The following is a 17,963-nucleotide window of genomic DNA, read 5'->3' as shown; positions in this document are numbered from 1 at the left end:
CATGGGTTTGAATCCCACATGTCCCGATGGTGAAATTTAAATCAAAAATTAGCCCAGTGGTGACTATGTAACCATTGTTGTTTGTTGTAAAAGCCTCTCTGGTTCACTAATGTACATCTGCCCTACATGTGACTCCAGGCCCACAGCTGTGTGGTTGACTCTCAGTTGGCATCCGAAATTGCCCACCAAGCTGTATCAAAATAGCTGAAACTGCAAAACTGTCTTTCTTTTAAAAAAAGGAATGAAAAGGGATGGACCACCTGTAATCAACTAGATACTGGAAATGGCAATGGCAAAGGCAAACACAGCCCTGTAAACCCTGCACAGTTGCCCTTATCAACATCTGGAGAAGTATCGAAAAGACTAGTCAAGCAACAATCTGAAATAGTCAAACCTACAGAATCATACCTTACTGACACCGTCCCTGACATCCATCCCTAGATATGTCCTGTTCCACTGGTAGAACAGACCCACCAGAGGTGGTGGCACAGTGATATATAGTCAGATGTTGCCCTGAGAGTCGTCAATTTTGATTCCAGACATGATTAGATAACATAGAACAAGGTAAACATGAGTGAGGAAGCATCTTGCTTATTACCACGTATTCCCCTGACTGACGAAATGCTATTCCTCTACATTGTAGGAAGCAGTGGGAAGCACTGAGCGTGACAAGTGCACAGAATGTACTGTAGATGGCAGTCTTCAGTGTTCATCACCAAGAGTGGCTCAGTATCATCAATACTGACTGAGCTGATCAGGTCCTAAATGGCATAGCTGCTAGAGTGGATCTGCGACAAGTAGTGAGGGAACCAACAAGAGGGGAAAATGTACTTGACCTCGTCCTCACCAATCTTCTTGTTCCAATTGTGTCCATTCATGGCGGTGTCAGTAAGAGTGACCACCACGCAGTCCTTGTGGAGACAAAGTCCCACCTTCACATTGAGAGTACCTTTCATCGTGTTGTGTAGCACTATCACTGTGCTAAATGGGACAGATCTCAAATACATCTAGCAACTCAAAACTGGGCATCTTTGAGGTGCTGTGGGCCATCAACAATCTGCAACCTCGTATCCCCCATTCAAGCCAGGGGATTAACCATGGTGAAATCAAGAGTGCAGGAGAGTTTGTTCATGAATAGTACCAGGCATACCTAAAAAGATGGCAACCTTGTGATGTTACAACCCAGGACTGCTTATATGCCAAACGGTGGAAGCAACAACCAATAAACAGGGCTAAGTCATCCCACAGGCAATGGATCAGAATTAAGCTCTGCATTATATCACATCCATTCATGAATGGTGGCAGACCATTAAACAACTAAAGAAGTGGCTCTACAAATATCCCCATCCTAAAAGGTAGGGGAGCCCAGCTCATCAATGCAAAAGACAAGGTTGATATATGTGCAATGAATTGAAGAAGTGCTGAGCGGATGATCCATTTTGATCTCCTCCAGAGAACCCTGGCATCACATGCTGGTTTTCCATCAATTCATTTCACTCCACGAGGTATCAGAAAATGGCTGATGGCACTCCACAGTGTGGGCCCTGACAACATTCTAGCAATAATACTGAAGACATGTGCTTCAGAACTAACTGTGCCCGTAACCAAGCTCTTCCAGTACCCCTACAACACAGGCTGTCCCCAACAATGTGGAAACTTGCTCAAGTATCTTATGTCCTCAAAAGCAGGACAAATTTATCTTGGCTAGTTATTGTCCCATCAGTCTATTCTCGATCACCAACAAAATAATGGAAAGGGCCATCAACACATGCTTAGCAATAATCTGTTCACAGATGCTCAGTTTGGGTTCTGCCAGGGCCACTCAGCTCCTGACCTCTTTACAACCTTGGTCCAAACATGAACAAAAGAGCTGAACAGCAGAGGTGAGATGAGTGACATCAAGGCAGCATTTTACTGAGTTTGACCACAAGGATCCCAAGTGAGGGTGCATTATTTTATTGTGGTGAGTTTAAATGAAACTATGAAAAATAAATGGTTTGGAGATGGTCTATTGAGCACAACATTGAAGGGGAATGGGAAAGTTGGCAGTGTCATGGGATCAGGTTGAAGATAACACTCATAATTTTTGTTTTTCTGGGTTCCACTGCAAAAGAAACCAGATTTCTAGAACTTGGATGGGGCATGACCAGTTCAATGGGAAATTCATACTCCAAAGTTTTGAAGAAAGGGTGGCAATGTTTTTGAAGTAAAAGAGAGGCAAGGGAGCATTCTTTGAGAAGTGGGCGATAAGGGTGCTTACCAAAGAGAACGGAAGATGACAGAGAATGGGGAGAGGATAGGGGAGAATGAAATCACTGAGCAGGTAGCAAACTGGGGAGATTGGGTTGGTAAGAGCTGGGATGAGAAGGAGACAAGGGAGCAGGTATGTGCTCCAGGATTCAGATGTGTTTGAAGATGATTGGGAGCAGGACCATTGAGCATGGGCTGTGAGAAGTTGATTAAGTAGATGGGTAATAGGAAGGACTGGGAATGATAAATGTGAATGTCCAGAAGTTACAGAGGTCTATGGTTTACAAATTGTTAGATACTAATCTGCAAGATGGAATTAAAGCATTCAGTAACATCCAGAGACTGATTTAATATTGTAGGAAAGAGAAGGGATGATTGAAACTCAATTTTTGAATAAGCATAGATTTTACTTGTCTTGCACCTCCCATGTCTATATCCACCAAGTTGTCTACCTTCTTTCAAGTTTTTTTAAAAAATTTTAACCTACTCAAACTATCAAATGACTCATTCCTGGAACCTCGTCACAATTCCCACTGGCCTCAGAGCCATTTCATTCCTTTCACAGTCACAAGATAATTGTGAGGCTCAAACAAGGTCGGAAAGACTAGGCTTTGCCACTTAGTAATTCGGAGGTTCTGTAAACGAGAATCTATTGCTGCATACAGGTTCCACACAGCACAATGACGACTCTGCTTCGATTACCTCCTGGGGACATCTATAACCTAACTGTGGTAGCCTATACAGAAGGGAGCAGCAACTCCTCAGCACCACATATCATCCAACTCCGTAAGTAGTTCATTTCCATCTACCAACTTACTTCCATGCGTCTTGAAGGCATTTTTCTAATAATTTTGATGTGATGTTTGACTGCACAAATGTTGAGGCATTATTTAATAAGTGCATAATGTTTGAAAACCATAAAAGCTCAACCCAGCCATGTCACGAAATAACTGGAGTAAGGAATGTATGTGGATTCCACAGGGTCAATGTCTGAAGCCTCCCATGATCAAAGTGATCTAATCAATGCAATATACAAGACAAATTTAGTGAGGGAGTTTGAGTTGAGCTCTGTTCACAAACTGTGTAAAGCTAAGGGGAAGTCAGACATAAGCTAAAGTTGAACTGCCAGATAAAAGATTATCCTTTATCCTTGGAATATGAATGAGTCGATAGGTATGAGTTAGCAGTTTTGGTTTTGGTGTATGGAGGAGTTCCAGTTTATTACACTCCATCTGTGGAATTTATTCCAAGTCTGACTAATAAACTGTTACAACCCTGATTTGGACCAATTTTTTCTCATTCAAGCAAAGTCATTCTAAAATTGGGAAAAGAGGCATAGATACTGACCATCAGTCACTTAGAGTGGGGCCATGTTGGGGCCAGATCTGGAAGTATGGTCATTGAGTTAAATCAAGGTGAATGCACTGGGACCACTTGCTTGGCTCTGATATTGAACTAGCCAATTGGACCATTGTTCCTGGTTGATGATCACAGCACCTCCGGCATTGACGGCCAGAATTAATACAGCAGTAAGAGGCTCTTGTATAAACAGAGGCTGTAATCGCCTGGCATCGAGCTGATAGGGGCCTGGTGCACAGGATTAGCCACTGGACTGCTATTTGGTGGGTGTGCTGGAAATGGATGGCAATGAAAAAGGTAAGAGAAAGAGAGTAGATGGCAGTGGAAGAGGAGAGTGGGAATAATGACACTACGATGAGAAAGGAACAAATTGTGACAATAACGGGACATGAGAATGAAACAGAGGGTGGGAGCAACACTTTTAGGGTGGATGGTTTTCAAATGGCAGCGAGGAGAATGCAAACATGAACTTTGTGGTTAGCAAGCCTGTGTGTGTAAAGTTGGGGGCAGGAGTGGAAGCAGAGTGTCACCTTAATGTGGTTAAGCGGTGGGAGTAGATTATAAATTCCATTGAGAAGAGCTGGAGCAGAGGATAATTCTGTAAGAGTGCGAGGAGTTGAGTTGAGCCGAGGGTGTTTGGTAATTGGGACTAGGGGATCAGACTACTCCATAAACTGGGACAGTGTAGCAGGAGGGGGAAGGTGGTGAATGTGGGAGAGTGAAAGTTGATGAATCCTTGGAGAATAATGGGCTAGGGATTGTACGAACTGCCGATGCTGGAGAATCTGAGATAACAAGGTGTAGAGCTGGATGAACACAGCAGGACAAGCAGCATCAGAGGAGCAGGAAAGCTGACGTTTCGGGTCTGGACCCTTCTTCAGAAATCCTTTTAACCTACCAGAAATTTCCAGAATCCAGAAATTTCTGAAGAAGGGTCCAGACCCGAAACATCAGCTTTCCTGCTCCTCTGATGCTGTGTTCATCTAGCTCTACACCTTGTTATCTCAGAATATTGGGCTACTTACTTCATTAAAATCCAAATGTTACCTCCACTTTCCTCCTTTACTTTTACTATAAGATCTATTAACCATCGACTAGTGCTTAATTAAGCCAGAATGAATCATTTAATGACCAATTTGAAATTATTTCTGAACAGTCTGTTTCAGGTCAACCCTCATCCCACCCCATTGCCAACCCACACATCAGCAGTTCTGTGTCTTCAGCCTTTCATGTATCCTGCTTCCTTTTTTCTCCAGCGTCAGTGACAGCATATTGAGTATACCAACACCTTAAGGTGCAAAGCCCCAGTAGGACGCTTGTTCTCACATGTTGAGGCTATTCTTTGTCTGTAAAGTTGACGTGCGTGATCAGTTTATTCATGGATTTTCACAGCACAGATACATTACCAGAGCCTTACCCCAGGAACTTGTTTTGGGCCATTTGCTAGGTTCAAGAGCCAAGGGAATTGAGTTTTAAGAGCCGTGAGGTTATGCTGCAGCTCTATAAAACCCTGACGAGACCACACTTGGAATATTGTGTTCAGTTCAGGTCACTTCATTATAGGAAAGATGTGGGAGCTTTAGAGAGGGTGCAGAGGAGATTAACCAGGATGCTGCCTGGACTGGAGGGCAGGTCTTATGAGGAAAGGTTGAGGGAGCTAGGGCTTTTCTCATTGGAGCGAAGAAGGATGAGAGGTGACTTGATAGAGGTTTACAAGATGATGAGAGGTGTAGATAGAGTGGATAGCCAGAGACTTTTTACCCAGGGCGGAAATGACTATTACGAGGGGGCATAATTTTATGGTGATTGGAGCAAAGTATAGGGGAGATGTCAGAAGTAGGTTCTTCACAGAGAGTGGTGGGCGTGTGGAATGCGCTGCCCGCAGCGGTAGTGGGGTCAGATACTTCAGAGATTTTTAAGCGACTCTTGGATAGGCACATGGAGGATAGTAAAATGTAGGGTATGCAGGGGTAGATTGATCTTAGTAGGATAATAGGTCGGCACAACATCGTGGGCCGAAGGGCCTGTACTGTGCTGCACTGTTCTATGTTCTATGTTAATGGACGAGAATCAAAACAAAGAAGATTCCAGGCATCTGGAATTTTAATGTACAACTAAAGGACATGTAAAAAGATGTCTGAAGTTGCAAGAGGAAAAGGAAGTGACATCCAGAAAAGAAGATCTCAGCATTTCTTTGGAGTTGTAAAATTACAGAGATGTCTTCAAGAGGGCAAAGTGGAGGCAGCAGAAAGGGGTCAAACTTGGCACCTTTTAGTGATGAATGTTGCAGAGCAGATTCAGTCAAGCTTCAATGTGTGTGACAGGATAGCACATGTAGACAACCTTACAATACCATGGCAGCAGATCACTAGACAGGAGTAGCTACAGCAGCTGTAGCAATATGTGAAAATATTCAAGAAATCAGAGTTGCTGTCTCCTTTGTTAAGAGAGGACACTTAATTGATGTAACTGAAATTAAAGACTTAGTCAAAATTAATACCAAACGTTCATTTTGGTAAAGTATTGAAATCTCAGGAGTTACTGGTTTAAAAATGAGTAATGTAAAACGAAAGAGCTGCAGTTGCCAGAGATCTAAAACAAAAACAAATTGCAGGTGAAACTCTTTTGATGAAGTGTCATTGGACTCAAAATGGTAACTCTGCTTTCTTCCCAAAGATGCTGCCAGACCTGCTAAGTTTCACTAACAATTTCTGTCTTTTTGTTAAAAGTGAGAAAGTTTGGATTAATTAAGGCAAGTTAAATGGATTAATTTAGCCCAGAGGATAGTAAATTTGTCAAGGTGTTACAATGACGGTAATCATGAAATGCATTGAAGCAGACAGAATGAACAGATTTGAAAAACAATTAACCAGATTTCTGGAGAGTAAAAGATTGATTCAGTGTGTATCCTTCACAAAACATATATCTTCTGTGCCCTCAATGACCTGCAGGTAGGTGTTCCATTGGTATGGAATTAAATTACTTCCATAGGCACCAAACCCTGTCTCTTGTTGCCCTTTGAACTGAGCAGTTTGCTAGGGTAGTTAATCGTCAACAACGTTGCTGTGGATTGGAAGTCCCAAGTAGGGCAGAAGAGGTAAAGATGGCAGATTCCCCCACAAAAGAACATTAGGGAACCAGATGAGTTTTTGCAGCAATTGATGATTACTAAGACTATTTTTTTTAAATTCCCTATTTACTAATTGAATTTTAATTCCACCAATGTTGGGACATCAACTCTCATATTAGCATAAAGCATTAACCTTAGCCATTGGTCCTACAACACTCTCACTAATTCCTCCGCACCCCCAAATCTGAACTGGATTGCCTTGAAATTCACAGCAAAGATTGGCCTATTTCAGAATGTTGAAAGGTGTTTGTGCCCCTCACTAAGTTGCTATGCATGCACCATTCTAAAGGTAAGATCTATGCAGGATTTGCCTTTATAATGCCTGACTGATTACTCACTTCCTGGTTAAGCATGTGGCTGCATCACTCTTACAGCAGTCTTTCACCCATTTGTTCTTAAATTGCTAAATGTGTTCCTAAATTCCTCAATTACTTTCTTTCCTTTTCCCGATTTAGTGGTCTCCATTTGCTACATGCAGTGCCTCACAGCTCCTTCAACAACAACCACTAGGAGGTATCCAACAGCAGCCTAGGCTTTGTTCCACCATTGTCCCTCTCTTCTCCATGGAAAAGCACTTCACCCTGCCAACTGATACCATTTAAAGAAATATTTATATTTTGAACAGAAATTCAAGTCTGGTAGCATAATGAGACAGGAGAGGTAGATATTAACTTTGCTTCTGAAATCCAGGCAATTGGCAGAGCTGGGGAAATGTTTATCTCCACTCATGATACATACCAGGGTCAAATTTTACTGGTTTGGTTTCCCAGCAAGTCACAGAGTGCTCTAATCCAGTTTGGTTTTGTGATTCACTGTTTATTCACAGAGCCCGCTTCTCCCAAGTCACTCTTCGCTGTCAACAAAACACAGACATCGGTAACACTCCTGTGGGTAGAGGAAGGAGTCATTGATCACTACAAGGTCACATGCAAACGGGTTGGAGCAAGAGATGAAGGAAAGGTTGGTTGCCTGCTCTTTTCACTTTCGCTGCCAGGAATTCAGAACCTGGTTCCATCGCTAATTAAATCAGGCAGACGTGATTGGAACCAAGGGGATCAGTTAGATGAAGCCAATTGTCCAGTTTAAACTTGCACCCTGAATGCAGAGGGATTGCTCTGTTTAAAATCCTCAGTACCAATTGTGAACTCCTCCCTATTCATAGTCATAGAGTCATACAGCATAGAAACAGACCCTTCAGTCTAATCAGCCCATGCCAAACATAATCCCAAACTAAACTAGTCCTACCTGCTTGCTGTCGTCCCATATCCCTCCAAACCTTTCCTATTCATGTAACTTCCAAATGTCTTTTAAATGTTGTAATTGTACCCATATCCACTACTTCCTCAGGAAGTTCATTCCACACACAAACCACCCTCTGTGTAAAAGATTTGCTTCTTGTGTCTCCATTAAATCTTTCCCACCATAAAAATGTGCCCCCTAGTCTTGAAATCCCCCATCCTGAGGAAAATACAACTACCATTAATCCTGTCTGTACTCCTCATTACTTTATAAATTTCTACCAGGTTGCCTCTCAACCTCCTATGCTCCAATGAAAAATGTCCTAGTCTATCCAGCCTTTCTTTATAACTCAAACCTTTCATACCGAGCAACCGAGTAAATCTCTTCTGAACTCTCTCCAGCTTAATATCTTTCCTATAACTGGACACAGTACTCCAGAAGAGACTTCACCAATGTCCTGTACAACCTCAATATGACTTTCCAACTCCTGTACTCAAAGGATTGAGCAATGAAGGCATGCAGAAATTGTGAGGCAGATAGACCCAACTTTCCGCTTTGAGGAGACACTTGCCTCACATTCTGAGGTCAATTTTCAACAAAGGAACCTCTAAGTCCTGATCAAGTTCAATATAACTATCAGCCATAAGGATGTTCAGATGGAAACCAGTGTAACTGTGCTAGGTTGGATTTTCCGCTCCATTTCAGCCAGTTTTTCTATTGCACTGCCTCAGATATTAGTAGAAACAGGGTTTGTTAGTCCAGTAATAAACAATTTCTGACATCATCATCAATATCTAGATGTGACAGGCACATTAAAAGGAGGTACAAAATCTGCAGTTCCTTGCTATTAACTTGTCGTTCAATGGAAATAGGCTTTCACTATTAGCCCTTTCAAAACCTTCCATAAATTTGAAAATTCTACTTGACCTTCCCAGTTTATCCCTCGATATCAAAAGCATGGCGGTTACAATTGACCAAAAACTGAACTGGACTCCCCATATAAATACAGCAGCTACAAGAATAGGACAGTGTGGGGAGCTGGAGGAACCCTGCAGGTCAGGCAGCATCAGAAGAGCAGGAAAGTTGATGTTTTGGGTTTACACCTTCATTAGCCCCAATGCAGCTCAATACCATCCAGAACAATGCTTGATTGCACATCCACAAACATCGCTCACTCCACCATTGACACTCAGTCGCAGCAGTGTGTACCATCTACAAGCTACACTGCAGAAACTCACCAAAGCTGCTTAGACAGTAGCTTTCCAACCCACAACCACTTCCATCTAGAAGGACAAGGACAGCAGATACTTGGGAACACCACCACCTTCAAGCTCCCCTCTGAGCCTCTCACCATCCTGACTTGGAAATATATTGGTGGTCCTTCACTGTTGCTGGGTGAAAATCTTGAAGTTTCCTCCCAAATGGCATTGTGGATTTTCCTGTAGCAAACGAACTGCAGCAGTTCAAGAAGACAGTTTGCCACCCCTTCTCAAGGACAACTAGGTTCAGGCAATAAATGCTGGTGATGCCCACATCCCAGGAATGAGTAATGAAAATAAAACCTGCCCAGTACTAGTTTTATTTATTCATTCATGGGATAAGGGGCATTGCTGGCCAAGCCAACATTTATTGCTCATCCCTAATTGCCCAGAGGGCAGTTAAGAATTAACCACATTGCTGTGGGTCTGTAGTCACATGTAGGCCAGACCAGGTAAGGATGGCAGTTTCCTTCCCTAAAGGACATCAGTGAACCAGATGGGTTTTTCCGACAATCAACAATGGATAATGGATTATTGGTCATCATTAGACTCTCAATTCCAGATTTTTTTTTTTATTGAAATCAAATTCCACCATCTGCTGTGGTGGGATTCGAACCCAGGTCCCCAGAACATTATCTTGGTCTCTGGGTTAACAGTCCAGCGATAAACCACTTGGCCATCACCTCCCTGTACAGGTTGTCCAGGAGCTGTTCTTGTTGCTTGCATTCTCCATATTGGGAAGATTGAGCTTGCTTTTTTAGGTATTCCTTTGTATCTGTGAGTGGGGAGACCAGTGGGCTGGGGGATAGTTGATTAGCTCAGCTACTGGCTTGCCAGTAGCGCAGGTTAAATTGTCACACCAGCTGAGGTTACTTGAAGGCCTTGCCTTCTCAACCTCACCCTTTGCCTGAGGCCTGGTGACCCTCAGATGAAACTCACCCTCAATCATCTCTTTGCACCTTCAGTAAACCTAAAACAGAATGGCCTTCCCCAGGATCATGGGCATTAATATAAAATGAGCACAGTCCACATCTTGCTGGCATGATTTTATTGATCTTTCGTTTTTGGCGTCATTTCTTGGCAGTATGTAATCAACAGAGTAGCACCGTGTATGTAATAGCAACTGTGTTTGAATTACAGTCGAGATCCAAGTCTCATAAAGCCCCAGATGCCACCAGAGCTCAAGGCTGGGAGCTCAAATCTCAAAATCTGAGACATCATCAGCAAAACACAAATATAGAAGCCCATTCTCCCCTTTTCACTGGCTCATTTTCTCTCCTGCTGAAACTGAGGGAGGGAGTGAGTTGCTTGGATTTTACAAAACCAGTTCCTAGGAACTCTGAGAATGAAGCATTGACAAAGTTTGTCTTCCTTATCTCTGTGCAAGTATAGAGCCAAGCTCTGTGCTAGCAGTCTACAGAATGCTGACTTGAAACTCAAGAATTTTGCGGCACTGTGCCCTCCCGATATGGTTTTATTCAAAAAGATACTTTTCAAAGCTAGATTTTTGTAACAACTTATTTTAGCTCTGCTATTTTTGGCTTGTGTTGTAATCTATTTAAAATGTTGCGCAAATGCAACCTCCTTCTTCTTTTATGCCTTTACATAATTTCCTGCACTGTTGCAGTTTTTAATATTAAGATTAACGATGACAGCACTGACAGCTTCACCACAACTACCAGGAAGATAGTTCTATGGGAAATATTCTCACATAGTTAAAGGCACAATGAATAGCCAGTTTGGCTTTCGGGCTGCATCATCGACAAGGAGCTATGGGTAACATGTAGGTAACATTTATTTAATAGTAACCTCTTGTTCTGTATTGTAATGAAGAAACAGATGGCTAAATGAATGAAAGAAATAATCAAGTGTTACCAGTGTAAATAGCAATTGGTCTATAGGTGAAGACTACAGCTTGATTGAATGAGTAGGCCTGTTGATATTGTGCCAAAAACAACTCTTGCATTGGAATGCATTTTAATAGCAGTGACTGCTAACGCTGTGATAGTGTGTAAACCTGGACGCTTGGCTCTATGCATTGCAGCTGGCTGCAGACATTTAGTAATTCTGAAACTGCACTCACGAGAGATCAAGTTCAGATCTTTTCATGGCAGATAAAGAGATTTTGATTGTGGTTCTTTGTGTACTGGCATTAACACTGATTGATGTAGAAAGCCTACCTGATGTGCCTTGCATGTGGCTCCAGTCCCGCACTCTGTCTTTCATCCTCAATGCATTGAAACCAATTCAGGATGAACAATAAATGCCTGTGTTTCTACAGCTCAACTCTAAGAACTTTGACCAAAAATAATTTCAAATATTTCCATTCCATAAATCAATTGTGATGTGTGAATACTCTCAGGTTGTCTTCAATTGGTGACGTGTGAATACTCTCAGGTTGTCTTCAATTGGTGACGTGTGAATACTCTCAGGTTGTCTTCAATTGTGACGTGTGAATACTCTCAGGTTGTCCGTTTTAGGAACTCCGCCTTTTTGTCTTACTCTCATAACTTAGTTTGATGTAATTTTCTGAATTGCCCCTTTTCCTTTCTATTGACTGTCTTATATTCTCCAAGCTGGTCAATTCACCTTTTTTTTGCCACATCTTTCAAGGCTGCGATTTTTTTCAGTCATTCCCCCATCCTCTCAGCTTTGTGAATCAGGGAGCAGCCATACAGATAAGTTGAAATAGTTTAAATCCAACAGTTAAAGATCTGGAGTGTTGATTGTCAATAACCATTCATGTTTGATCCATGTTTACAATGCTTTTCTGATAATACTGGTGAATGATATACTTTCTGCAAAAATTTAATGTGTAATTTATAATTCATTGTTGTGGCAGCTAAACGGTTTTACTATTTGAATTCTTTGATCCTTTACAACCTGGATTTCTTGCATTTTGTTGAAATCTGTCAGTGAACCTTTACCCACCCTGGAGATGGATACATCACCAGCTTTTCTACTGTGCCATTATCCTACTCTTACCATAAGCAACAGGGTGAATGACAGTGGCCCCCGAGACTTTTTGGTTCATTTGACTCCTTTTAACTGTGAGGAAGAGATTCAGTCTCCTGGCATTTTCATAAAAGCGTAGCCAAAACATGGAACTTGCACTGATAAAGTTCCTATATGCATCTATGACGTTATGCCAGTGTGACTGAAAGGAAGTATTCAAGTTTCAACAGCATCTACTTACAGCTGGCCAGAATTTGAGAACATTGAAGCCAAGTTAAATGACAATAAATGTTCGCTCCCAATAAATGGATGTGAAACTGCAAAGTGTACAAATAAAAGATGCTGAAGTAAACTTTGTGATTGTGAAAACATCAGGCGCCGTGGGCAGGATGTGAGAGCCCGCCAAGATTAGGAACAAATATACTGGCGCCGATCAGTGTGCCAGTTCCCCAACAACTTTATCAGTGCCAGGCATTTCAAAGAGGTGGTTTCAGGGCCTGACAGGGCCTGCTGTCTAGCTGTCCCACAAGATGCAGGCAGCCAAATACATTAGGTTCATTCAGGACCTTGTTAATGGAGGGCACTGGGATTTTGACCTTTGGAGGGTGGGTGGGTGGGTGGGTTGTATTTAATTGGCACCAGGTACCAGGGCAGAGTGCGTGGAGGGGGAATTCCAAAGAGCTCCAGGTAGCACAACAGACCATCCCTTCTTGCTGTATAGAGGCATAGCCAAGGACCACCCTGAGGAGGAATTTGTCTCTCCCTCATCCCACCCAGTGCTGGCCTGACTACCTGTTGTTCTAAACGGTATGGGGGGGTGCATGTGTCTGTGCGTGTGTGTGTATATTTGTACGTGCGTATATGTGCGTTCGTGTGTATGTATGCTTACTTAGGCTACTTACTTCAAAACATCTGCACCAAGGAATGAAAGAGATTAAAAAAAGGATACTTGCACACTCTGCTTTCTGCTTTACCAAATGTGCACAATAAAGGTTAAAATATGCATATAATATTCTAATATTTATGGACATGCCCAGATAAAGTGTCTCTTACTTGTTGTTCTATTTATTAATTGGAAATGCATTATCCACATCCTAATTAGCCCCGTACTGATAACATGCTGAACACTAAGCAACATATATAATATACTTAGCATGTTACAGGAGATGTAACCAAAGGATTTCATTTGACGGCTGTATCAATGATAATACTACAGCTTATGTAATTGTGTATTTTCTCACACATGCCTGGCTCTGCCAGTCTTCCATCATTTTTAAGTTTGAAGTTGCTTTCTTTTTCTTTCAGAAAGAAGAGATCACAGTTTACTCGCCTATTGTTACACTAACCAACCTCGTGCCATCGACCTCCTACAACTGCAGTGTGACTAGTGTCAGTTATGAGCGTTACAGTGCTCCAGTTTTCATCACTATCTCTACAACAGGTACTTTCTTTATAAAGAAAGGTATTCCTTTCATTTAGCAACGGCCTCAGAGGCGGGAATCAGGTTTTAAGTATCGGTATGGCTATACCGAGCAACAGTAAATCCCACAGTTGAGAGTTCAATTCCAATTTGAAGACGTGTTCTCTGTAATTTAACTGTTGCTCTTAGTACAGAGTGTTCAAGACAAGTGTTTAATACCAACTAAAAACTGAAAGAACTGCAGATGCTGTAAATCAGGGACAAAAACAGAAGTTGCTGAAAGAGCTCAGCAGGTCTGGCAGCATCTGTGAAGAAAAATCAGAGTTAACATTTCAGGTCCAGTGACCCGAACTCAGAACTGAGTCCCTGAAGTGTTTTTGTTTCTGAAGTGTTTAATACCAGCTGGTTAATGCAGATATGAAGTGCAACATCGCCAAGCTTCAGAGATTCCGAGGCATATTGTAGACCCATATCAGTTTTGCTAGTACCATAGCACAGACCCATGCATTTCACATAATGTTCTATATTGGCCCCCAGTGTTTCATTAACTTTTACTGCTTTCCATTTGATGGTTTGAGACTCAGCAGTGACACAGCTGGAATCCAGATTTGGGCATTAACTGGAAGACATCCTTTGTAAACCTGTGAAAAATGATGTATTTCCCTGCAAAGACAGAAACAGGTTACATGTGAAACACAGTGATAGCTGAAATATAATTTCAGGAAGTGAGACATTGTTTATTTTTGCTGTAATAATAGAGCACTGAATTTTTTTTTAAAAAACGTGAATTTTTCTAAACATTGATATTCAGGGAGATTTGGGTTAATGCATACCGGAAATGTAAAGCTGGCAGGTAGATGCATCAAGAAATAAGGAAAGCAAATATGTTGGCCTTTATTACTTGAGGATATAATACAGGAATAATGAAGTTGTGCTGCATTTAAACAGAGCACTTGTGAGAGATCACACCTGGACTGCTGCATTGATGTTTTGGTCTCCATGTTTATGGAGTGAAATGCAGTAGTTACAATGGAGGTGTTACAGTGAAAGATTGGTTCCTGAGATAAAAGAGTCATCCACGATATGGGACTAATAAACTGGGACTGTAATCTGGAATTTAGAAGAATGAGAGGTGATCGCTTTAAGAAGTGCAAGATTCCGAAGGAGCTTAACAATGTAGAGGCTTAGAGGTTGTTTCCCCTGACAGAGAGATCAAAATTACCAGGACACTGCCTCAAGATACTGGGTCAATCATTTAGGACTGAGATGAGGATAAACTTTTTCACCGAAAGGGTTGTGAATCTTTGGAATCCCCTGCTCCAGAGGATTGCGGGTGCTCCACCATCAGTTATACAGGTTGCACCTCTGTAAACCAACGGCTTTTAGACTTGGCCTTTGTCAGATCAGACTGGAACACAGGAGGTCAGATATCGGGACTAACCTGGAGATATTTAAACACATTTAAAAATGCTCTGCCTCAATTTACTCACCGCCTTCTGCCTTTTAAATTCAATTATGTTTTCCTTGCTGCAAATCATGTTTTGACACAATAAATGATCCTCAGTAAAGAACCTGAAAAAGGAGAAAGTTTCACATCATCTGGACCAGAGGCATTTGTTCCTGTAAAAAACGAAAGAACTGCAGATGCTGTAAATCAGGAACAAACACAGAAGTTGCTGGAAAAGCTCAGTAGGTCTGAAGAAAAAGTCAAAGTTAACGTTTTGGGTCCGGTGACCGGGAGGGTCCGGGTCCTGAGGAAGGGTCACCACGCCCAAAACGTTAACTCTGATTTTTTCCTTCACAGATGCTGCCAGACCTGCTGAGCTTTTCCAGCAACTTCTGTTTTTGTTGCATTTGTTCCTGTGTGGGGGTTTGAAGCACTTAATTCTTTTTGCCTCCCACACCCATCTGTGAGTAACAAAATGCATCCTTTTTTTTAACTAAAGGATCAAACTGAAAGATAAGCGTTTCACTGAATTAACTGAGCGTGCAGGCTGATTATATGAAACCCCTGACCTCATGACTGAGACCGCATCTTTACATGGACCAATTATCCTGCTCCTTGTCAAAGATGAAGATCACTTGGAAACCAGCTGAAATTAGCTCGTTGAAAGACTTATGCCAGCACAACAAGGAAAACTTTTTGGGGGAGACGGACACTGAACACTGTGCATTCTTCAGAAAGCAGGAATAGGAACCACACTGTGTTTGCGACAGAGTGCTGCATTAGGGAGGTATAACCTGCATTTGAGGCTGAGATAAATGATTTTTGGTGTCTCAGGAAATCAAGGGATGTTAAAAGGGAGTGAGAAACTGGAGTTGAGGCAGATCAGCCATGGTCGTTCCAAGCTCACCGTGCCGGTCTCCCCCTGCTATTTCTTGCGTCCTTATAAATACAAGTATGTGATAGTCCTCTTAATAATTTACACTGCTGGATAAGGAGCAAGGCCAAACAGGGTAAGGTAAATTTTGAAAGTTTATTGAGCAGCCTATGCTGACAGTTGTTTCATAGAAACGTAGAAAATAGGTGCAGGAGAAGGCCATTCAGCCCTTCGAGCCTGCACCACTATTCAGTATGATCATTCAGTCTGGTGAACCTTCCCTCAACCTCAAGAATGTCCTTCCTCAGACTAGGAGACCAAAACTGCACACAATACTCGGTGTTTTGAGAGCAGAATGGACAAAGCCTGGGATAAGATGAGCTAAATATCTTCTGATATCTATTGTAGTGAGCAACTGGATGATGACAGAAGAAACCAAACTGGTTTAAGCACAAAATAAATGAGAGGAGTACTTTTAATTTTACTGTAATATGATCCAATTAAGGGTGATGGGGAATAGAGAAACGTAGGTCCTATTAACCTCCAATGACCTTTTCAGGGCAACAACTGCTGGGAGGGAGCGGATTAGCTCAGTTGGCTGGACAGCTGGTTTGCAATACAGAGTGATACCAACAGCATGGGTTCAATTCCTGCACCAGCTGCAGCTCCTTCTCAACCTCTCCCCTCACCTGAAGAATGGCAGCCCTCTGGTTAAACCACCACCAGTTATCTCTCTCTAACAAGAGAGCAGCCCCATGGTCTGGTAGGATTATAGCAATTTTACCCTTCCCTGTTTGGCAGTAAATGCCTGCCTTGGAGGTGGGGGGCATTATTTGTATCTTGTTGTTATAGCACCACACACAAGTAAAGTGTTTTGGGACAATCTGTATCACTCTATTGAATGTATTTGTAACAAATATGAAAGTAGTTTCAAATAACTTATGTTCATCAAAATTGTGCTCACGAGGAGCAAAATGTCCTTACTTGTAGTACCAGAAAGGAGATCCTGATTCATTCTTTTGAACATCTAGTTACAGAAGTGAATTCGAACATGGTCGTAATCTCTGCCCTTGCAATTCTGAGTATCCTGCTCATAGGACTGTTGCTGATTACACTGTTTGTTCTACGGCGGAAGCACTTGCAACATGCCAGGTACAGGGTAATTTTCTGCACGCATTCCCTCCAACAGTCATTTTGAGTTACTCATAACTGAGATCACGTATAAATAATCACATTGCTACCTTACAGGAATTGTGGAGCAGGAATATTTGTCAATTTCGCCACTTTGGAGAGAGATGGGAAGTTGCCATTTAACTGGTACGTTCAGAGTGGAAAGGAGAGGTAAATGATTGGATTGGCAGAGTGACGGCCTTTCTTTTTGAATGATTGAAAATTAGTTTTAATTTCTGTGTAACGTGTTATCTGAGATTGTTTGAACAACGGAGGTCGTAACCCCAAACACGACAGAAGAGTCCTTGTAAAATAAAAACCAGCAGACCTGTGGATGCTGTAAATCAGGAACACAAACAGAACTCAGAAGTTCTGAGGAAGGCCACTGAACAGGAAACATTAACTCTGTTTTTTTCTTCACAGATGCTGCCAAACCTGCTGAGCTTTTCTAGCAATTTCCGTTTTTGTTCCAAACATTGTAAAATGTTCACTGACAGAGTACAGCAAGTAAGAAATAAACTTCCATTGTCTGGAAGGGACATAAAATATAACTGAAGTCTTTAGGAGTTACAGTGACAGATTTCCAAAGTACTTGCACTCCAAAATTCACTTAGTTGCCACCAAATTTCTAGTTTCCAGTGTTTAGTTCTCAGCACTTTTGTTTCAATAAGCACTTCTAGGAGCATCAGTGAATAGATTCAGCAAGTAATGCAAAATTCAGTGTTCTGTAATTACTTTGTGGCATATGTGTGCACAATACCCTCTTACTAACTATTTAGGCACATGTTCTGCAATTCTTGCTATTTTCATGTTGATGTTAGAGTTGCAGTGATGTAGCCAGGGCAAAATCTCGGCATTCT

General features: G+C 41.9%; 1 protein-coding gene across 1 annotated transcript in view; it reads left to right on the top strand.

The window, feature by feature from the left end:
- Positions 1 to 17,963, top strand: part of ptpro (protein tyrosine phosphatase receptor type O) — a 160,337-nt gene that overhangs the window by 107,514 nt on the left and 34,860 nt on the right. The window contains exons 12-16 of the mRNA XM_020510969.2: positions 2,916 to 3,036; positions 7,566 to 7,699; positions 13,498 to 13,633; positions 16,965 to 17,085; positions 17,182 to 17,250. Of these exons, the coding sequence (XP_020366558.1) occupies positions 2,916 to 3,036; positions 7,566 to 7,699; positions 13,498 to 13,633; positions 16,965 to 17,085; positions 17,182 to 17,250 (581 nt within the window). The remainder of the gene's footprint in view (positions 1 to 2,915; positions 3,037 to 7,565; positions 7,700 to 13,497; positions 13,634 to 16,964; positions 17,086 to 17,181; positions 17,251 to 17,963) is intronic.

The sequence above is a fragment of the Rhincodon typus genome, chromosome 22 (genome assembly GCF_021869965.1).
Source record: "Rhincodon typus isolate 14 chromosome 22, sRhiTyp1.1, whole genome shotgun sequence".
Classification (NCBI taxonomy): Eukaryota; Metazoa; Chordata; class Chondrichthyes; order Orectolobiformes; family Rhincodontidae; genus Rhincodon; species Rhincodon typus.
Note: the sequence above shows the minus strand (reverse complement) of the source record. Positions and strands in the feature narration are given on the sequence as shown.